Here is a 23284-nt window from a genome sequence, read left to right on the forward strand (position 1 = left end):
CCCACAGTCTGCCTAGGCTAGATGCAGTTCAAAATTATTATTAGACACACAGGCGGTGTAGCTTGCTTCACTGCTGGGCTACTACGCTGACAAGGAGACACTGAAGCTTTGGAGCAGACATCTGAGTAAACAGCTATTCAAACTCAACCATCTGTGTTACCCCAAGCCATAGTGTATGTAGTTTCTTACGGTTAAAAGGAGGGGGTGGGGAGACTTAACCCACCTGTAATTGACGATGCCAACGTCACGTAAAACACAGCAAGGGGACTCCAAAAAGAGTCTCCATTTTTTCCCAAAATTTGGGGCACAAGCACCACTTAAGTGGCATCTATTGCCCCAGAGTAGCTTAAAACGGTTGGTGAGGTGATTTTACCAAATCCTTAAGCTTTTACTCTCCCTATTATGACACAGGGGTAGAAATTCCTTGCAGATCCATGATTTGTTCATCTTTATGAACATGACTTTGTCTACATTCTCAGTGGACAGCCATGTGCGCTTATCTGTCAGCACACCACCAGCAGCGGTGAACACTCGTTCAGAGAGAACTCTGGCTGCAGGGCACGACAAGATCTCCAAGGCGAGCTCAGGCCATTTTTCCAGATTGTAAGCCCAAAATGTGCAAGTGTCCAGTGACACAGTCATGGCCTCGATGTTCACTTGGAGATACTCCTGTACCATCATCTCTAGGCGTTGACTATGTGTCAGACTTCTTGTCTCCTGTAGCCTTGCAAAGGATAGGCTAAAAAAATGGTGAAAAGATTGCACAAAATTGCTGTTACCAGCAGATACTGTGTTTCTCTTACTGTTTGAGTGCTGAAGACTCGATAGTCCCACGGTTGGCAAGTTAGAACTGTGAGATTCACTACGTGCACCACTGGTGTTTTGTGGATAAGCACATGTAAGATTCTGCAACAGTCTCTGCTGATACTCTTGCATGCGTGAATCCCTTTCTATGGCAGGAAATATTTCTGCAAATTTACTTTTGTACCGGGGATCTAAGAGTGTGGCAACCCAGTAGTCAGGATTATTTTGAATTCTGACAATCCGAGGGTCATGTTGCAGGCAGAGCAGCAAGTAGGCACTCATGTGTCTTGCGCATCCAGGAGCATCAAGTCCTGTTGTGTTGGTGGCGAGGTAAGAATCATGCTTCCTTCCTCTGCCCTCTCCCCCCAACATCGCACAACAGAAATGTGATCAAGGTCTCCCTCATCTGATGAGTCTTCCATGCCCTTCGCCAGTTCGTCCTCCACTTCTTCCTCGGCTCCTGCACCTTCCTCAACAGTTTGGCTGCTACCATGCACCATGTTTAATCCCTCTCCCCCACCCTCAAATACCTGCCGCCTTGGTGCTGCCACCGTCTGGACCTTGCAGATGTTATCCCTTCCGCTTACATCTCCTCCTCCTCTACTTCCTCCACCTCCTCTTGTCCCATCACCTGACTCCAAATTCTGTTTAACGTGTGCTCTAGCATGTCAATCACCGGAATAGTCATGCTGATAATGGCATCGTCAGCGCTAAACATCTTCATTGCCATTTCAAAACTGTGCAGAAGGGTGCATAGGTCCCCGATCTGAGACCACTCCTGCAGCATGATTTGCCCCACCTCTAAATCTCGTTGGCCAGGCTATACGTCACAACATATTGCACCAGGGCTTGTCATTGCTGCCACAGTCGCTGCAAAATGTGCAGAGTTGAATTCAACTGTGTTGGCACATCGCATTTCAGCTGGTGAAGTGGCAGGCCCAACGACTTCTGTAGAGATGTAAGTCACTGAGCTGCAGGATGCGAACGGCAAAAGTGAGCACACAGTGACCGTGCCCTCTGCAGAAGGCCATCTAGTCCGGGATAGTGGGCTAAAAATTGCTGGACAACCAGGTTAAACACATGAGCCATACAAGGCACGTGTGTGACATTGCCCCGGTGAAGGGCCGCACCCAGGTTTGCAGCATTGTCGCACACGGCCTTCCTGGATTGCAGGTCCAATGGAGACAACCATTCATAAATCTGGTTCTCCAGAGCTGACCACAACTCCTCAGCTGTGTGACTCACATTTCCCAGACATTTCAATGTAAAAACCGCCTGATGACTTTGAGCCCTGCTGCCAGCATAGTAAGGAGGTGTGCAGGATCCCTTCTGCACAGTTAGAAAGTGGGTGGCATTACCAGACAGGCTTTGGGTGTAGGTGGAGGACCGAGAGGAGGTTGAGAAGGCAGAAGCAGTGGAGGAACATCGAGATAAAAAGGATTGACGCACAACTCGTGGGGACAGCAAGACTTGGACAGCAGCCCCTTGTCCTGCTGTCACGATAGTTACCCAGAGCCCAGTCAGTGACATGTAATGCCCCTGTCAATGCCTACTTGTCCAAGTGTCTGTGGTGAAATGCACCCTGTCACACACTGAGTTTCTCAAAGAAGCGATGATGTTGTGTGCGACATGCTGGTGGAGCGGAGGCACTCATTTCTTTGAGAAGTACTGCCGACTGGGCATCTGGTACTGGGGCACTGCGACGGACATAAGGTCTCGAAAATCCTCTGTGTCCACCAGGCGGAAAGGCAGCATTTCTGTAGCCAAGAGCTTGCAGATGGTGAAATTCAACCTCTTAGCTTTCTCATGGCTAGGAGGAAATGGTCTTTTACTTGTCCACATCTGAGGGACCGAGGGCTTGCTGTTGTGCTCAGACGGGGTTGAGTAGGGTGTCCCCGTCAAAATGCCGGTCTGTGAGGAAGATGCAGGCGGGAAAGTTAGGTTGCCTTGATCCAAAGGTGGTGCTCTCGATGTTGGATAGCGCTCAACACCAATCACGCTGGCAGATGCTGGTAAAGAGGTGGCAGGTCTGCGTCCAAAAACATGTGTGACTGCTGTCCCCCCAGTCACAGAGGAATAAGAGGCCGCGGATGCACAAGATGGGGCAGACGGTGGTTGGCCCGGCACGTTAGGCCGCATTGTAGCACAGTGAGCTTCCCACTGCAACTTATGCTTCATATCCATGTGACGGTTCATGCATGAAGTACTCAAACTATGGATTTTTTGGCCACTACTTAGCTTTTGGTGACAAATGTTACAGATAACACGAGTTGGGTCATCCTTATCAATCTGAAAAAATGCCCAGGCTATGCAAGTCTTGGAGCCCATGCGACCTGAAGAGCCACCATGACTTGTGGTCAGAGCCACAGTTGTGTTTGAGGATGCAGTTGTTGACATGCTTCCAGTACTTTGTCTCTGTCCAGGAAGGCGCAACCTAACCTCGTCGTCACTAGCATCCTCCTGCACCTCCTCTGCTGACCACATCGACTGGCTGATTGTGGGTTGACAGTAAGTGGGATCTCCAACCTCGTCATCATCACCCTGTGTGTTCTCACAACCGTCGTCCTCAGAGCCAACCTCTTCCTGCCCTGACTGAAAACTCAAGTTGTCGCTCCAATCAGGTATTTGAGTCTCATCATCATCTTCATGATTGTCTCCACCAACAGCAGTTACAGGTTGGGAACGAGGGTCTACATTATGTTCAGAACCTTCTTTGTCTGGTCCTGGATCCGACTCATAAAGATTCTGGGCAGATCATTTCCTTGTCTGGATTCACAGAAGCTCTGGAGCAGACCTCTGATTCCCAGGCTATAGTATAAGTAAACAGCTCTGCAGACTCAACCATCTGTGCTACCCCATACTCAGACGGGCAGCTGGAGACTTGGGAGCTGTAAGGTAGCAAGTGCCATTGGGTTGACACCTCTGAGGACGGGAGTATTTGTGATGTTGAAGTTGAGGTGGAGGAGAGCACACTTAAAGGAGCACTTGATATCCGTTGTAGCATCTGCTGTTTTTGTGCCTCATCTGGAATTTGTAGCGATGGGCGTGGCCGTAAGAGAGGGATCGGATCACATTGTCCACGAAAAGAAGTAGACATCTTAGTTTGGCCGGAAGATGGTCTTCCTTCTGCAGATATTACTGTTGCTTTAACACCTACCCCATGGACACAACCTTTTTTTCCCTTCCCAACACGCCTATTCCCCTTTCCACCAGCAGCAGGCCTTTTGCCACTCATTTTGGTGGTTAACTAATTGACAACTCTGTAGTTGTTTGCGCAAAAAACGATAGATGGAAACCGAGCAGATCTGAGTGGCCAAACTGTGGTACTAGCCCAAAAGGATTGACTGGGTTAGAAGCAGTAAAACCATTTTATTACATACATAGGTGGTGGAGCTTGGTATAGATGGCCTAATACAATGAGAAACACACACTGCTACAGGCCCAAAATTATTTTCCGGGCTAGATGCAGCTAAAAATTATTATTAATTTCAAAGCTGGTGGAGCTTGGTATAGATGGCCTAATACAATGAGTACCACACACTGCTACTATGCAGAAAAATTATTTTCCGGGTTAGATGCAGCTAAACATTATTATTAATTTCAAAGCTGGTGGAGCTTAGTATAGATGGCCTAATAGAATGAGTACCACACACTGCTACAGGCCCAAAATTATTTTCTGGGCTAGATGCAGCTAAAAATTATTATTAATTTCAAAGCTGGTGGAGCTTGGTATATATCGCCTAATGCAATGAGTACCACACACTGCTACTATGCCCAAAATTATTTTCCTGGCTAGATGCAGCTAAAAATTATTTTTAATTTCAAAGCTGGTGGAGCTTGGTATAGATGGCCTAATACAATGAGTACCACACACTGCTACTATGCCCAAAATTTTTTTCCAGGCTAGATGCAGCTAAAAATTATTATTAATTTCAAAGCTGGTGTAGCTTGGTATCGATGGCCTAATACAATGAGTACCTCACACTGCTACTATGCCCAAAATTATTTTCCGGGCTAGATGCAGCTAAAAATTATTATTAATTTCAAAGCTGGTGGAGCTTAGTATAGATGGCCTAATAGAATGAGTACCACACACTGCTACTATGCCCAAAATTATTTTCAGGGCTAGATGTAGCCAAAAATTATTATTAATTTCAATGCTGGTGGAGCTTGGTATAGATGACCTAATACAATGATTACCACACACTGCTACTATGCCCAAAATTTTTTTCTTGGCTAGATGCAGCTAAAAATTATTATTAATTTCAAAGCTGATTGAGCTTGGTATAGATGGCCTAATACAATGAGTACCACACACTGCTATTATGCCCAAAATTATTTTCCGGGCTAGATACAGCTTAAAAATATTATTAATTTCAAAGCTGGTGCAGCTTAGTATAGATGGCTTAATAGAATGAGTACCACACACTGCTACAGCCCCAAAATTATTTTCTGGGCTAGATGCAGCTAAAAATTATTATTAATTTCAAAGCTGGTGGAGCTTGGTATAGATGGCCTAATACAATGAGTACCACACACTGCTACTTTGCCCAAAATTATTTTCCGGGCTAGATGCAGCTAAAAATTATTATTAATTTCATAGCTGGTGAAGCTTGGTATAGATGGCCTAATACAATGAGTACCACGCACTGCTACTATGCCCAAAATTATTTTACGGGCTAGATGCAGCTAAAAATTAATATTAATTTCAAAGCTGGTGGAGCTTAGTATCGATGGCCTAATAGAATGAGTACCACACACTGCTACAGGCCCAAAATTATTTTCCGGGCTAGATGAAGCTAAAAATTATTATTAATTTCAAAGCTGGTGGAGCTTAGTATAGATGGCCTGATAGATTGAGTTCCACACTCTGCTACAGGCCCAAAATTATTTTCCGGGCTAGATGCAGCTAAAAATTATTATTAATTTCAAAGCTGGTGGAGCTTAGTATAGATGGCCTATTAAATTGAGTACCACACACTGCTACAGGCCCAAAATTATTTTTCGGGCTAGATGGAGCTAAAAATCATTATTAATTTCAAAGCTGGTGGAGCTTGGTATAGATGGCCTAATACAATGAGTACCACACACTGCTACTATGCCCAAAATTATTTTCCGGGCTAGATGCAGCTAAAAATTATTATTAATTTCAAAGCTGGTGGAGCTTGGTATAGATGGCCTAATACAATGAGTACCACACACTGCTACTATGCAGAAAAATTATTTTCCGGGTTAGATGCAGCTAAACATTATTATTAATTTCAAAGCTGGTGGAGCTTAGTATAGATGGCCTAATAGAATGAGTACCACACACTGCTACAGGCCCAAAATTATTTTCTGGGCTAGATGCAGCTAAAAATTATTATTAATTTCAAAGCTGGTGGAGCTTGGTATATATCGCCTAATGCAATGAGTACCACACACTGCTACTATGCCGAAAATTATTTTCCTGGCTAGATGCAGCTAAAAATTATTTTTAATTTCAAAGCTGGTGGAGCTTGGTATAGATGGCCTAATACAATGAGTACCACACACTGCTACTATGCCCAAAATTTTTTTCCAGGCTAGATGCAGCTAAAAATTATTATTAATTTCAAAGCTGGTGTAGCTTGGTATCGATGGCCTAATACAATGAGTACCTCACACTGCTACTATGCCCAAAATTATTTTCCGGGCTAGATGCAGCTAAAAATTATTATTAATTTCAAAGCTGGTGGAGCTTAGTATAGATGGCCTAATAGAATGAGTACCACACACTGCTACTATGCCCAAAATTATTTTCAGGGCTAGATGTAGCCAAAAATTATTATTAATTTCAATGCTGGTGGAGCTTGGTATAGATGACCTAATACAATGATTACCACACACTGCTACTATGCCCAAAATTTTTTTCTTGGCTAGATGCAGCTAAAAATTATTATTAATTTCAAAGCTGATTGAGCTTGGTATAGATGGCCTAATACAATGAGTACCACACACTGCTACTATGCCCAAAATTATTTTCCGGGCTAGATACAGCTTAAAAATATTATTAATTTCAAAGCTGGTGCAGCTTAGTATAGATGGCTTAATAGAATGAGTACCACACACTGCTACAGCCCCAAAATTATTTTCCGGGCTAGATGCAGCTAAAAATTATTATTAATTTCAAAGCTGGTGGAGCTTGGTATAGATGGCCTAATACAATGAGTACCACACACTGCTACTTTGCCCAAAATTATTTTCCGGGCTAGATGCAGCTAAAAATTATTATTAATTTCATAGCTGGTGAAGCTTGGTATAGATGGCCTAATACAATGAGTACCACGCACTGCTACTATGCCCAAAATTATTTTACGGGCTAGATGCAGCTAAAAATTAATATTAATTTCAAAGCTGGTGGAGCTTAGTATCGATGGCCTAATAGAATGAGTACCACACACTGCTACAGGCCCAAAATTATTTTCCGGGCTAGATGCAGCTAAAAATTATTATTAATTTCAAAGCTGGTGGAGCTTAGTATAGATGGCCTGATAGATTGAGTTCCACACTCTGCTACAGGCCCAAAATTATTTTCCGGGCTAGATGCAGCTAAAAATTATTATTAATTTCAAAGCTGGTGGAGCTTAGTATAGATGGCCTATTAAATTGAGTACCACACACTGCTACAGGCCCAAAATTATTTTTCGGGCTAGATGGAGCTAAAAATCATTATTAATTTCAAAGCTGGTGGAGCTTGGTATAGATGGCCTAATACAATGAGTACCACACACTGCTACTATGCCCAAAATTATTTTCCGGGCTAGATGCAGCTAAAAATTATTATTAATTTCAAAGCTGGTGGAGCTTGGTATAGATGGCCTAATACAATGAGTACCACACACTGCTACTATGCCCAAAATTATTTTCTGGGCCAGATGCAGCTAAAAAATATTATTAATTTCAAAGCTGGTGCAGCTTAGTATAGATGGCTTAATAGAATGAGTACCACACACTGCTACAGCCCCAAAATTATTTTCCGGGCTAGATGCAGCTAAAAATTATTATTAATTTCAAAGCTGGTGGAGCTTGGTATAGATGGCCTAATACAATGAGTACCACACACTGCTACTTTGCCCAAAATTATTTTCCGGGCTAGATGCAGCTAAAAATTATTATTAATTTCATAGCTGGTGAAGCTTGGTATAGATGGCCTAATACAATGAGTACCACGCACTGCTACTATGCCCAAAATTATTTTACGGGCTAGATGCAGCTAAAAATTAATATTAATTTCAAAGCTGGTGGAGCTTAGTATCGATGGCCTAATAGAATGAGTACCACACACTGCTACAGGCCCAAAATTATTTTCCGGGCTAGATGCAGCTAAAAATTATTATTAATTTCAAAGCTGGTGGAGCTTAGTATAGATGGCCTGATAGATTGAGTTCCACACTCTGCTACAGGCCCAAAATTATTTTCCGGGCTAGATGCAGCTAAAAATTATTATTAATTTCAAAGCTGGTGGAGCTTAGTATAGATGGCCTAATAGAATGAGTACCACACACTGCTACTATGCCCAAAATTATTTTCAGGGCTAGATGTAGCCAAAAATTATTATTAATTTCAATGCTGGTGGAGCTTGGTATAGATGACCTAATACAATGATTACCACACACTGCTACTATGCCCAAAATTTTTTTCTTGGCTAGATGCAGCTAAAAATTATTATTAATTTCAAAGCTGATTGAGCTTGGTATAGATGGCCTAATACAATGAGTACCACACACTGCTATTATGCCCAAAATTATTTTCCGGGCTAGATACAGCTTAAAAATATTATTAATTTCAAAGCTGGTGCAGCTTAGTATAGATGGCTTAATAGAATGAGTACCACACACTGCTACAGCCCCAAAATTATTTTCTGGGCTAGATGCAGCTAAAAATTATTATTAATTTCAAAGCTGGTGGAGCTTGGTATAGATGGCCTAATACAATGAGTACCACACACTGCTACTTTGCCCAAAATTATTTTCCGGGCTAGATGCAGCTAAAAATTATTATTAATTTCATAGCTGGTGAAGCTTGGTATAGATGGCCTAATACAATGAGTACCACGCACTGCTACTATGCCCAAAATTATTTTACGGGCTAGATGCAGCTAAAAATTAATATTAATTTCAAAGCTGGTGGAGCTTAGTATCGATGGCCTAATAGAATGAGTACCACACACTGCTACAGGCCCAAAATTATTTTCCGGGCTAGATGAAGCTAAAAATTATTATTAATTTCAAAGCTGGTGGAGCTTAGTATAGATGGCCTGATAGATTGAGTTCCACACTCTGCTACAGGCCCAAAATTATTTTCCGGGCTAGATGCAGCTAAAAATTATTATTAATTTCAAAGCTGGTGGAGCTTAGTATAGATGGCCTATTAAATTGAGTACCACACACTGCTACAGGCCCAAAATTATTTTTCGGGCTAGATGGAGCTAAAAATCATTATTAATTTCAAAGCTGGTGGAGCTTGGTATAGATGGCCTAATACAATGAGTACCACACACTGCTACTATGCCCAAAATTATTTTCCGGGCTAGATGCAGCTAAAAATTATTATTAATTTCAAAGCTGGTGGAGCTTGGTATAGATGGCCTAATACAATGAGTACCACACACTGCTACTATGCAGAAAAATTATTTTCCGGGTTAGATGCAGCTAAACATTATTATTAATTTCAAAGCTGGTGGAGCTTAGTATAGATGGCCTAATAGAATGAGTACCACACACTGCTACAGGCCCAAAATTATTTTCTGGGCTAGATGCAGCTAAAAATTATTATTAATTTCAAAGCTGGTGGAGCTTGGTATATATCGCCTAATGCAATGAGTACCACACACTGCTACTATGCCGAAAATTATTTTCCTGGCTAGATGCAGCTAAAAATTATTTTTAATTTCAAAGCTGGTGGAGCTTGGTATAGATGGCCTAATACAATGAGTACCACACACTGCTACTATGCCCAAAATTTTTTTCCAGGCTAGATGCAGCTAAAAATTATTATTAATTTCAAAGCTGGTGTAGCTTGGTATCGATGGCCTAATACAATGAGTACCTCACACTGCTACTATGCCCAAAATTATTTTCCGGGCTAGATGCAGCTAAAAATTATTATTAATTTCAAAGCTGGTGGAGCTTAGTATAGATGGCCTAATAGAATGAGTACCACACACTGCTACTATGCCCAAAATTATTTTCAGGGCTAGATGTAGCCAAAAATTATTATTAATTTCAATGCTGGTGGAGCTTGGTATAGATGACCTAATACAATGATTACCACACACTGCTACTATGCCCAAAATTTTTTTCTTGGCTAGATGCAGCTAAAAATTATTATTAATTTCAAAGCTGATTGAGCTTGGTATAGATGGCCTAATACAATGAGTACCACACACTGCTACTATGCCCAAAATTATTTTCCGGGCTAGATACAGCTTAAAAATATTATTAATTTCAAAGCTGGTGCAGCTTAGTATAGATGGCTTAATAGAATGAGTACCACACACTGCTACAGCCCCAAAATTATTTTCCGGGCTAGATGCAGCTAAAAATTATTATTAATTTCAAAGCTGGTGGAGCTTGGTATAGATGGCCTAATACAATGAGTACCACACACTGCTACTTTGCCCAAAATTATTTTCCGGGCTAGATGCAGCTAAAAATTATTATTAATTTCATAGCTGGTGAAGCTTGGTATAGATGGCCTAATACAATGAGTACCACGCACTGCTACTATGCCCAAAATTATTTTACGGGCTAGATGCAGCTAAAAATTAATATTAATTTCAAAGCTGGTGGAGCTTAGTATCGATGGCCTAATAGAATGAGTACCACACACTGCTACAGGCCCAAAATTATTTTCCGGGCTAGATGCAGCTAAAAATTATTATTAATTTCAAAGCTGGTGGAGCTTAGTATAGATGGCCTGATAGATTGAGTTCCACACTCTGCTACAGGCCCAAAATTATTTTCCGGGCTAGATGCAGCTAAAAATTATTATTAATTTCAAAGCTGGTGGAGCTTAGTATAGATGGCCTATTAAATTGAGTACCACACACTGCTACAGGCCCAAAATTATTTTTCGGGCTAGATGGAGCTAAAAATCATTATTAATTTCAAAGCTGGTGGAGCTTGGTATAGATGGCCTAATACAATGAGTACCACACACTGCTACTATGCCCAAAATTATTTTCCGGGCTAGATGCAGCTAAAAATTATTATTAATTTCAAAGCTGGTGGAGCTTGGTATAGATGGCCTAATACAATGAGTACCACACACTGCTACTATGCCCAAAATTATTTTCTGGGCCAGATGCAGCTAAAAAATATTATTAATTTCAAAGCTGGTGCAGCTTAGTATAGATGGCTTAATAGAATGAGTACCACACACTGCTACAGCCCCAAAATTATTTTCCGGGCTAGATGCAGCTAAAAATTATTATTAATTTCAAAGCTGGTGGAGCTTGGTATAGATGGCCTAATACAATGAGTACCACACACTGCTACTTTGCCCAAAATTATTTTCCGGGCTAGATGCAGCTAAAAATTATTATTAATTTCATAGCTGGTGAAGCTTGGTATAGATGGCCTAATACAATGAGTACCACGCACTGCTACTATGCCCAAAATTATTTTACGGGCTAGATGCAGCTAAAAATTAATATTAATTTCAAAGCTGGTGGAGCTTAGTATCGATGGCCTAATAGAATGAGTACCACACACTGCTACAGGCCCAAAATTATTTTCCGGGCTAGATGCAGCTAAAAATTATTATTAATTTCAAAGCTGGTGGAGCTTAGTATAGATGGCCTGATAGATTGAGTTCCACACTCTGCTACAGGCCCAAAATTATTTTCCGGGCTAGATGCAGCTAAAAATTATTATTAATTTCAAAGCTGGTGGAGCTTAGTATAGATGGCCTATTAAATTGAGTACCACACACTGCTACAGGCCCAAAATTATTTTTCGGGCTAGATGGAGCTAAAAATCATTATTAATTTCAAAGCTGGTGGAGCTTGGTATAGATGGCCTAATACAATGAGTACCACACACTGCTACTATGCCCAAAATTATTTTCCGGGCTAGATGCAGCTAAAAATTATTATTAATTTCAAAGCTGGTGGAGCTTGGTATAGATGGCCTAATACAATGAGTACCACACACTGCTACTATGCCCAAAATTATTTTCTGGGCCAGATGCAGCTAAAAATTATTATTAATTTCAAAGCTGGCGGAGCTTAGTATAGATGGCCTAATAGAATGAGTACCACACACTGCTACTGGCCAAAAATTATTTTCCGGGCTAGATGCAGCTAAAAATTATTATTAATTTCAAAGCTGGTGGAGCTAAGTATAGATGGCCTATTAAATTGAGTACCACACACTGGTACAGGCCCAAAATTATTTTCCGGGCTAGATGCAGCTAAAAATTATTATTAATTCAAAGCTGGTTTAGCTTGGTATAGATGGCCTAATACACTGAGTAACACACACTGCTACTATTTCCAAAAGGTTTTATTGGCTAGGTGCAGTAAAAAATTTGTATTACATACACAGGTGGTGTAGTTTGCAACACAGATAGGCTACTCCACTGACTAACACACACTGCAAGAGGCCCAAAAGGATTTGCATAGCTAGATTTAGCCAAATGCTGTGAAAAACACTTGCACAGCACTAAAACAGACCTGCCTGGCAAAAAGTCCTAGGAAATGCTATTTCCTAGCTATCAAAAGGTCTGCAATTACAACTAGTCCCTTCTCCCAACCTATTTGTCTATTTAAGAGCAAAGTCGCTTGCAATTCACACAGTTAGAAAGTATAGCGCCCACAGCAGCAGCGGTGCCGTCTAACACTCAGCTGCAGCAGTGAGAAAATGGTGGCGACGTGGAAAATGGCTGGGTCTTATAGGGCAAGGACATGTGACATACACAGCCAATGACACATGTCCTTGCTTGTGTGGAAAAAACACTTTGCTGCGTGTGTGCACTGCTGATAGGCTGACAGACTGCACCTCCCCACTGTAAATGCGGGAAAGAAAAAAAAAATGGAGATCTTCATTATTTCTGCAGATATCCATCCCCTGCCCCTCCCCCCGCCCACTGTACACTCAAACTGTGTATTAACATTGAATAACAGCATTACTGTGAAAAAATCCAGTTACGATTTTGGTTCACGAACAGTTATCGAACATAACCTCGAACAACCGGATTTTTTTCAAATAGTTCGTGTTCGTCGAACGGCTCGAACTCCGCCCAAAACAGCTCGAATTTGAGATTGGCGAACAGTTCGAGTCGAACACCGCTCATCTCTTGTGTCTACCCCTAATTTGATGTGTTTTCGCAGCTTTTGAACCCATTTGAAGGTGTTGTATATGCATTTTTTTTGCCCCCATTGAATCCCACGGCGTTTGGTAATGTTCGAGGAATATTTCATGAATTAATCGACGAATGTTGCAGATTCGGCGATTATAATCCGATCTGAATATGGAAACATTTGCTGATCCCTAATGTTCAACAACAAACCGTCTGTTCCAGAGATCTTTCAACAGGGTAAAAATCAAAGCTCACCACTAGTGATGAGAAAGCACTAAAATGCTCGGATACTCATTGCTCGAGTGGAGAAAATTGGAATGCTTGAGTGCTCAAACTGAGCAATTAGCGCAATGTAAGTCTATGGGAAACTCGAGCATTTTTCCGGAGGACCCCCAGCGGTCTGCAGAGGGCCTAAAAATTTCCCAAATCGATGGGAACAGTGCTCAAATTACATGAGAACAGCACGGTGAAGACCCCTGAAAGCATTTCTGACTCCCAGGTCACTGCTGTCAACAACGTTGTCAGAGGTATTACGCCACTTTTACGGACTCACAATAAAACATACAAAAACAAAAATGCTCCTCCACTAATGTTGATCGAGCACTAAAATGCTCTGTTGCTCAAAGCTTGGGCCGAGCACATCGTGATACTCGAGTGCTCGACTCGAGCAGTGATCCCAATGTAAGTCTATGGGAAACTCGAGCATTTTTCTTGTGTCTCCCCACCCGGCGGTCTGCAGAAGGTCAAAAAATGCCCAAATCAATGGGAACAGTGCTCAATGAAACATGTCAGGCAGGCAGGCAGAATATATAGGCAGACAGGCAGGCAGGGTATATAGTAGTGTGCATGAAAAACATAGCAGGGCACTCAGAACACACTAGTGCCCTCCGATTTTCATGCACCCGTCTCTTTAAAAAGCCGGCAAATCATCAGCGGCATACAGTTATAACATCGGTACCCGACAATTTAGAACAGAAAGAATAGTGCATCACACATAGATTAGATTGATAGATACATGTCAGTCACATATATAATAAGTACAGTCACAGTGTTTTTTACTGTACTTGTCATTTAGTTTTAAAAAGAAGGATTTATTAAAAAAAAATTGGCTTGGGGTTCCCCGTAATTTTAGTCACTAGCGGTTGTTAAGCAGATGGCTGGGGCAGATGTTTGAAGCCTGGGAAGGGGGTAATACCCACGGAGCTTGGGGTCCCCCTATTTCTATAGCTAGTAAAGGCTAGGCAGACAGCTGGGGGCTGATATTAATAGCCCAGGAAGGGTGCCATGAATATTGGCCCCCTCCCAGACTAGAAATATCAGTCCTCAGCCACCCCAGAAATGGCACATCCATAGGATGTGTGAATTCTGGCACTTAGCCTGGCTCTTCCCACTGCCCTGTAGGGGTGGCAGTGGTGTTATAGGGCTGGGGTTTATGAAAAGACCAAACCAGTGAAAAGGCAGATCATTCAATAAAGCTCGAGCTAGACCGCTATGGACATAGAGTACAGTCCAAAAGTTTGGACACACCTCCTCATTTAAAGATTTTTCTGTATTTTCATGACTATCAAAATTGTACATTCACACTGAAAGCATCAAAACTATAAATTAACACATTTGGAATTATATACTTAACAAAAAAGTGTGAAACAACTGAAAATATGTCTTATATTCTAGGTTCTTCAAAGTAGCCACCTTATGCTTTGATGACTGCTTTGCACACTCTTGGCATTCTCTTGATGAGCTTCAAGACGTAGTCACTAGAAATGGTTTTCACTTCACAGGTGTGCCCTGCCAGGTTTAATAAGTGGGATTTCTTGCCTTATAAATGGGGTTGGGACCATCAGTTGTCTTGTGCAGAAGTCTGGAGGATGCACAGCTGATATTCCTACTGAATAGACTGTTAGAATTTGTATTATGGCAAGAAAAAAGCTGCTAAGTAAAGAAAAACGAGTGGCCATCATTACTTTAAGAAATGAAGGACAGTCAGTCCGAAAAATTGGGCTAACTTTGAAAGTGTCCCCAAGTGCAGTTGTAAAAACCTTCAAGCGCTACAAAGAAACTGGCTCACATGAGGGCTGCTCCAGGAAAGGAAGACCAAGAATCACCTCTGCTTCTGAGGATAAGTTTATCCGAGTCACCAGCCTCAGAAATCGCAGGTTAACAGCAACTCAGATTAGAGACCAGGTCAATGCCACACAGAGTTCTAGCAGCAGACACATCTCTACAACAACTGTTAAGAGGAGACTTTGTGCAGCAGGCCTTCGTGGTAAAATAGCTGCTAGGAAACCACTGATAAGGACAGGCAACAAGCAGAAGAGATTTGTTTGGGCTAAAGAACATAAGGAATGGACATTAGACCAGTGGAAATCTGTGTTTTGGTCTGATGAGTCCAAATTTGAGATCTTTGGTTCCAACCACGTGTCTTTGTGCGACTCAGAATAGGTGAGCGGATGGACTCTACATTCCTGGTTCCCACCGTGAAGCATGGAGGAGGAGGTGTGATGGTGTGGGGGGGGCTTTGCTGGTGACACTGTTGGGGATTTATTCAAAATTGAAGGTATACTGAATCAGCATGGCTTCCACAGCATCTTGCAGCGGCATGCTATTCCATCCGGTTTGCGTTTAGTTGGACCATCATTTATTTTTCAACAGGCTTATGACCCCAAACACACCTCCTGGCTGGGTAAGGATTATTTGACCAAGAAGGAGTGTGATGGGGTGCTATGCCAGATGACCTGGCCTCCACAGTCACCAGACCTGAACCCAATAGAGATGGTTTGGGGTGAGTTGGACCGCAGTGTGAAGGCAAAAGGGCCAATAAGTGCTAAATATCTCTGGGAACTCCATCAAGATTGTCGGAAAACCATTTCTGGTGACTCCCTCTTGAAGTTCATCAAGAGAATTCCAAGAGTGTGCAAAGCAGTCATCAAAGCAAAAGGTGGCTACTTTGAAGAACCTAGAATATTAGACTTATTTTCACTTGTTTCACATGTTTTTGTTAACTATATAATTCCACATGTGATAATTCATAGTTTTGATGCCTTCAGTGTGAATGTACAATTTTCATAGTCATGAAAATACAGAAAAATCTTTAAATGAGAAGGTGTGTCCAAACTTTTGGTCTGTTCTGTACATGCAGAGAAGATGGTCTCATTAATCTCTGAGTGTCCCTGTGTGTAATTGTTCAACTTATTTGCTTCTGCCTAATCGCAGAGTTTGGCACCCTCTTGGACACAAAATGGTGCCCCCACTTAACGTGGGCTGCCCCTGACCTCCTATTTAACCATATCTATTGATAGTGCAAAGCTAGAATTAGTAGAATATCAAATAGATATTAAATGATCAAGCTGTACTCAAAATATTATAAATTATTTATCTACAGAGGGGGGTAACCCTAAAATGCAAGGGTACCCCACGTAATTGTACTTAATTTACTTTTCTTAGTTTTGTTCATCCTAGCTCTTCACATTTCCCCCTCATAATGGAAGGTTCCTCAGGAGCTGTCTGTGGGGTCTGTGGGGAGCCAGTGGGCACTTCAGTCAGTTTGCTATAAATGGGTCCCATCAGAAATACACATTACAATTAAACAATCATCTGAGTGACCAGCAGATGATTCCTCAATGGCTGACATGTGTTCCAGCCATACTACACATTTCCTGATCTACCCAGAGAGCGGTAGTGCTCTGACTCTTCAGTGTGATGTCGCAGCATCTGGTGTTTGCTCTAGTCATCTATACGGCGCATGTCTTTCTTGAAAAAAGTTTTTCCATTTTTGCCATTTATGCTATTGGATATATATTTTTATAATTTATTAGTTTTGGCAAATATACAGACATCTATACTAAATATGTTTTTATGGTGTGTCCATGGTGATTTTAAAGACCTACCCTTCAAAGCTGTCACAAGGGAGATTCCGAAAGCAACAGTTATTCTTGAATTTAGGGCAGGTTTGGTTCCAAGAAAAGAGTGCAGGAGATCATTTGCAAAGTTGTTTGCATTGGAGTTGTTAATGCGCTAGGTTATGATTCAGTAATAAAAAGAAACGAGATACATTACCGTTCAAAAGTTTGGGGTCATTTAGAAATTTCATTATTTTTGAAAGAAAAGCACATTTTTTTTCAATGAAGCTAACATTAAATGAATCATAAATACATTCTATACATTGTTGATGTGGTAAATGACTATTCTAGCTGCAAACGTCTTGTTTTTATTGCAATATCTACAGAGGTGTATAGAGGCCCATTTCCAACAACCACTACTCCAGTGTTTTAATGGTACATTGTGCTTGCTAACTGTGTAAAAATGCTAATGGATGTTTAGAAAACCCTAGAAAACCCTTGCACAAGTATGTTAGCCCAGCTGAAAACGGTTTGGCTGATTTGAGAAGCTATTAAATTGACCTTCCTTTGAGCTAGTTGAGAATCTGGAGCATTACATTTGTTTGTTTTATGAAACTCTCAAAATGGCCAGAAAAAGAGAATTTTTATTTGAAACTCGACAGCCTATAATAGTTGTTAGAAATGAAGGCTATTCCATGCGAGAGATTGCCAAGAAACTGAAGATTTCCTACAACGGTGTGCACTACACAAACAGGCTCTAACCAGAGTAGAAAGAGAAGTGGGATGCCCCGCTGCACAGCTGAGCAACAAGACAAGAACATTAGAGTTTCTAGTTTGAGAAATCAACGCCTCACAGCTCCTCAACTAGCAGCTTCATTAAATAGTACACGCAAAACGCCAGTGTCAACATCTACAGTGAAGAGGTGACTCCGGGATGCTGGCCTTCACGGAAAAGTGGCAAAGAAAAAGCCATATCTGAGACTACCTAATAAAAGGAAAAGATTAATATGGGCAAAAGAACACAGACATTGGACAGAAGGAAGATTGGAAAAAAGTTTTATGGACAGACGAATCAAAGTTTGAGGTTTTTGGATCACACAGAAGAACATTTGTGAGACGCAGAACAACTGAAAAGATGCTGGAAGAGTGCCTGACGCCATCTGTCAAGCATGGTGGAGGTAATGTGATGGTCTGGGGTTGCTTTGGTGTTGGTAAAGTGGGAGATTTGTACAAGGTAAATGGTATTTTGAATAAGGAAGACTATCACTCCATTTTGCAACACCATGCAATACCATGTGGACAGGGCTTGATTGGAGCCAATTTCATCCTACAACAGGACGATGACCCAAAGCACACCTCCAAATTATGCTATTTAGGGAAGAAGCAGGCAGCTGGTATTCTATCTGTAATGGAGTGGCCAGCGCAGTCACCAGATCTCAACCCGATTGTGCTGTTGTGGGAGCAGCTTGACTGAATGGTAAGCAAAAAGTGCCCATCAAGCCAATCCAACTTGTGGGAGGAGCTTCAGGAAGCATGGGATAAAATTTCTCAAGATTACCTCAGCAAATTAACAGCTAGAATGCCAAAGGTCTGCAATGCTGGAATTGCTGCAAAGGAGCATTCTGTGACGAAAGCAAACTTTGAAGGAGAAAATTATTCTTTCAAATAAAAATCATTATTTCTAACCTCGTCAATGTCTGGACTATATTTTTGATTCATTTTGCAACTCATTTGATAAATAAAAGTATGAGTTTTCATGGAAAACAAAAAATTGTCTGGGTGACCCCAAACTTTTGAACGATAGTGTATATGGCGCTTCCAACATGGAAACTCACATAGGAATAGCAATGCCATTTGTCTTTAAAAGGATATTTTATTTTTTAAAACAATGAAAACACAACACGTTTAGACTGTGAAAGGCCTTCTTCAGGTGTCTACATGTAAAATGAGGAACTCAACTATTTTCCTCAACTGAATAAAGGTGGAATTACTAATTTCCAAAAAAAAACACGCTTCTTCCAATATAATTGTTCCCAATAATAAAACATCCTAAATACATGATTAGTAAATATATAATTAGTAAAACATAATTAGTAGAAAAGATATTCAGAAAATATAGGAATGAAAATAAAATTAAATAAAATATTTACACCTGTACGTGAAATCCAAAAACAATGTTGACTACCTATGAGAACTTAGTCTAATGTAACCCATACCAATCTCGAATGGCAATGTCAAAAATAAGTGTCGAAGGCTCCAGTACCGGAACTTTGATGCATTAGCTACAGAAGCTCCGGTGGCTCCAAATGTTGTGGAAAGCGTCATTCGTTTTAACATCTCCACTCAGCAAGAAAAAAGGTAAATGAGAATCTACAAAGAGTGAACCACGATAATGAGGTAAAACGGACACCTGCTCCATCACATCGTTTGCTCCATCCAGGTACAGACTTGGTCGTGTTTATATCCAATAGGAGTCTTCAGAGTTTTATATTTTCATTCTATTTAATATTTGACAGTTTATCTATTAAAGAGTTGTAATGCTAACCGCATCAAAATTCTTGCCATGTTTGATAGCCAGGTGACGTGAATGACATTGATTCAGAAAGCCATTTTTGGTATAATGTCTATGTCCATTCATACGTGAACTTAAGGTTTGTATTGTGCGGCCCATGTATTGTAAACTGCAATTATAATTGACTGCGTAAATAACATAAAGATACATGAATGGTATTAAATATTTCTCCAGTTCTATTTGATTTGATCAATTTCACTCCAAGAACAATATTTCTGTAATTACAGTTTTTTTATCCCACATTTACTAACTTCTCCATTCATACCTAACAATGTATTAATTTTTGTTGTATGTTTCTTTAATTCGCCCTTACTTAGTTTGCTTGGCGCTATTATATTTTTAATAGTGGTCTCCCATGAAACTTGATATGTTTCATGGGAGACCACGCTGAAGTCAGCCCCTTTAAAACGAGGTAATTTTTCCTAAGGTTCCAATGTTTTTTTGATGCTATAGATTGATTACCCTTATTATAAGTAATAAGTACAATGGTTTTCATCATTAATTTCTTAAGATGGTCATTTTGTGTTAATTCTAGATTTTTTTTCTAGCTGTTTGTGTGATTCTTTAAGATACCTTTTTTAATATTTCAGACTGAATCACAAAATCTACCACTGTGTTCTTATTGTTTTTACAAACTACAAAAGCCTTTTGGAGACAAATCGCATTGCCACTCCTATTTGACTTTCCACGGTTGAAGCGCCATATACCTGGTTTATTTTTTGTTGCGGTTTTCCACTTGAAATCCATTGGAGGAACTTCCTACAGCCAAACAGGTTGGCTGCACCCCATTATATACGGAAATAATCATTCCTAGTGTTGTGCCTCAACACAACCAAATAAGATGAACATTCCCAATTATTCTCACCTGTTTTACAAATCTCCACCTACTATGTTTAGATAGTGCTACACTTTTTTTCTCCTTTCCCAAGGGAAATCCATTTTCGACACTGGGTTGTGTATTGATATGGTGCATCTGCATCAGAGATGAGGAGTTGTGGTGCAAGCGAAGGTTGTGGGGACCTGGGCAATTGGGAACAATTCGAGTTGAAAAATCTCTAGTTGGTAATTTACCAGGCTGCTTGCCTAAGAATGGCTTTCCTAATGTCTTGGTTTCTCAGACTGTATATAATAGGATTGATAAAAGGAGTAAACACAGTATATAGCAGTGATAGGATCTTACTCATGGTGAGTGTTCGACCTTTTGTTGGGAAAATGTAAACACCAAAAATGGTCCAGTAGAATATGGAGACCACAGTGAGGTGGGAGCTACAGGTGGAGAAGGCTTTCTGTCTGCTAATACTAGATTTAATTTTTAATACTGCAGACACAATATAAGTATAAGACAATACAATGATTATGGCTGGAATTATCACAAATGGAATGACCAAAACATAAATCTCCAATTGAACAATGAAGGTGTCAGAACAGGAAAGTTCTAGTAAGGGAAGAGGATCACAGAATAAATGGTCAATGATGTTTGGACTACAAAAGTTTAGTTTTGCCATTTTTATAATGTAAATCAAAACAATAGAAAATCCAAGCATCCAACAGAAAACTGCTAATATGACACAATGTGCTATCGTCATGATGGTGGAGTAACGGAGAGGAATACAGATGGCCACATATCGGTCATAAGACATCACAGCGAGGAGAAAACATTCAAACACTTCTGGGGCACAAAAAAAGTACAACTGAGTGAAGCAATCAATAAAAGCAATGGTTCCCCCATTATTGAGCAAAATTTTGAGCAAATTGGGGACAATATTCATAATCACCAAAATGTCGCTGATGGACAGTTGTGAGATGAACATGTACATTGGAGTGTGGAGGCTTTTGCTCATGGATACCAGGCTGATAATCAGGAGATTTCCACATATTGTCCCACAGAAAACAACCAGCAGAAAACAGAACAGTGAAATTGCTAAACTTTGTCTGATTTGAAAGCCTAAAAGGAAAAATTCAGTGACCACAGTCCCATTGGTCTCCTAAATATGAAGGAAATTTTAGTTATTCTTTAGTAAACTGAAAACAGCAACATATAATAGCGTGATGGTTACAAGATTCCTTCTCTAGATCTAGAATTCCTAGTGACACAATCCCTCCTAATCGCTGAAACAAAGGGACAGAAGAACTCAGATGAGCGCGGCCTCTTCAGACACCGGAGACGAGCTCCATAGACTGTCTATCCAGACCATCGTTAGACTTGGAATAGAGCAGAGATCAGCAAAGCACCACAGTACCTTAATTTTATAAATTAGGGGAGAGAATTTAGTAGCAACCAGAATCCCATTGATCAATGCCGTCTCTATGACATGTCAGTAGGGTTTTACAATTAAATGAAGCACATTATGAAGCGGTGTTCACCTTGGAGCTTTTTATATATGATTTAGAAGTATTTAAGAGTATTCTATAATACAGTAATAAAGATGAACAATTTCATTCAAACTCGTTGAATTTGTTAAAGTTTTATAAATTTCCCAATCCGAATTTTCATCAGTTTGATTTGTGTAAATCCAGTAAAATTGTGATAAGTCAGCTACTTCTATGGTGGTTAAATATGTTCCGGGAAAAGTATAACAAAACTAACAAATCATAGTCACCTAGCCCTTCACCCATCCCTGCTGTAGAAGCTTCCTGACGTTCCTCTACTAACATCCTCAAGCACCGACTCTGGTCAGGTGCATTTTCCCTCTTCACCGGCTCTTTTGGCACCAGTTAGCTCTTCACGATGGTTCTGATGTTATGACCTAATAACATCATGACATGCACCAACCCATATTACTGCAGTGGCCAGAAATGCTGGAGTAGAGCGAAGAGGAGACGAGCAATGGAGCAGGGACACAGAACTCAGAACTAGGAAGGAGCTGTGGTGGCAAGGACAGGTGACGGGCAAGGTGAGAATGAGGTTTATTTTGGTTTTAACTTCTTCCCACCTATTTATTAATTATACTTTTGGGTTGGGAGACTTCAAAGCTTCTTAAAACAAATTGGGGTTCTCTTGAATAACATTGAATACATTTTATGCAAATTGAATTTTCCAATTGAATTTCTGAGAATTTGTCAAATTTTAATTTTGACAGATTTACTCAGAAATATAAAATAGTCAAAAGCAATAACATTCAATCCAACCTCAATAGTCAGTAATCAGACTATTCCCATTGGAAGACCTACATATATGACACATAAACTAAATGATATATAAAATATAACATTTATTGTTGATATATTAAAAGATACATAATTGAAGTAAAATGGGGAAAGGAAACACAAAGAGGAGGTCACAGAGGTAAGTAGCAGCGATTGTTAGGTATACATGCAGAAAATTAATTCATAAAATCCATCCTCCACAGAAAAAGGTGCATGAGTATATTGCAGATAATAAAGTGAGACAGTGGTAAAGTGCAAAGTGCTAGTACAATTCTCACAATACTGAGTATATAATAAAGCAACAGGATCCAGGTCACACGGGTCAGTACCAGCTCTGTTACTCAGTAAATGCTTTATTTTGTACACCATGCTCACGCAGCTCTGTTGCTTTATTATATACTCAGTATTGTGAGAATTGTACTAGCACTTTGCACTTTACCACTGTCTCACTTTATTATCTGCAATATACTCATGCACCTTTTTCTGTGGAGGATGGATTTTATGAATTAATTTTCTGCATGTATACCTAACAATCGCTGCTACTTACCTCTGTGACCTCCTCTTTGTGTTTCCTTTCCCCATTTTACTTCAATTATGT

The 23284-nt window shown here is 40.4% G+C and overlaps 1 protein-coding gene across 1 annotated transcript; it reads right to left on the bottom strand.

The window, feature by feature from the left end:
• Positions 1–20606: 20606 nt before the first annotated feature.
• LOC141167581 (olfactory receptor 1500-like) lies at positions 20607–21734 on the bottom strand. Its single transcript, XM_073654970.1, has 3 exons — positions 21699–21734; positions 21597–21648; positions 20607–21484 (listed from the first exon to the last, which is right to left on the bottom strand). The coding sequence occupies exons 1-3, from the start codon at positions 21732–21734 to the stop codon at positions 20607–20609; spliced, it is 966 nt and encodes a 321-aa protein (XP_073511071.1).
• Positions 21735–23284: the final 1550 nt, after the last annotated feature.

The sequence above is a fragment of the Phyllobates terribilis genome, unplaced genomic scaffold (genome assembly GCF_046119375.1).
Source record: "Phyllobates terribilis strain yellow unplaced genomic scaffold, ASM4611937v1 Scaffold_11__3_contigs__length_659146591, whole genome shotgun sequence".
Lineage (NCBI taxonomy): Eukaryota > Metazoa > Chordata > Amphibia > Anura > Dendrobatidae > Phyllobates > Phyllobates terribilis.

Excerpts from the sequence above, each read along its gene's own strand:
- LOC141167581 (XM_073654970.1), bottom strand. The coding sequence starts at position 21,734 with ATGGTCTGGATAGACAGTCTATGGAGCTCGTCTCCG. Across the intron at positions 21,649-21,698 it reads GTCTATGGAGCTCGTCTCCG|CGATTAGGAGGGATTGTGTC; the intron begins GTGTCTGAAGAG and ends CCTTTGTTTCAG. Across the intron at positions 21,485-21,596 it reads AGATCTAGAGAAGGAATCTT|GCTTTCAAATCAGACAAAGT; the intron begins GTAACCATCACG and ends TTTTCCTTTTAG.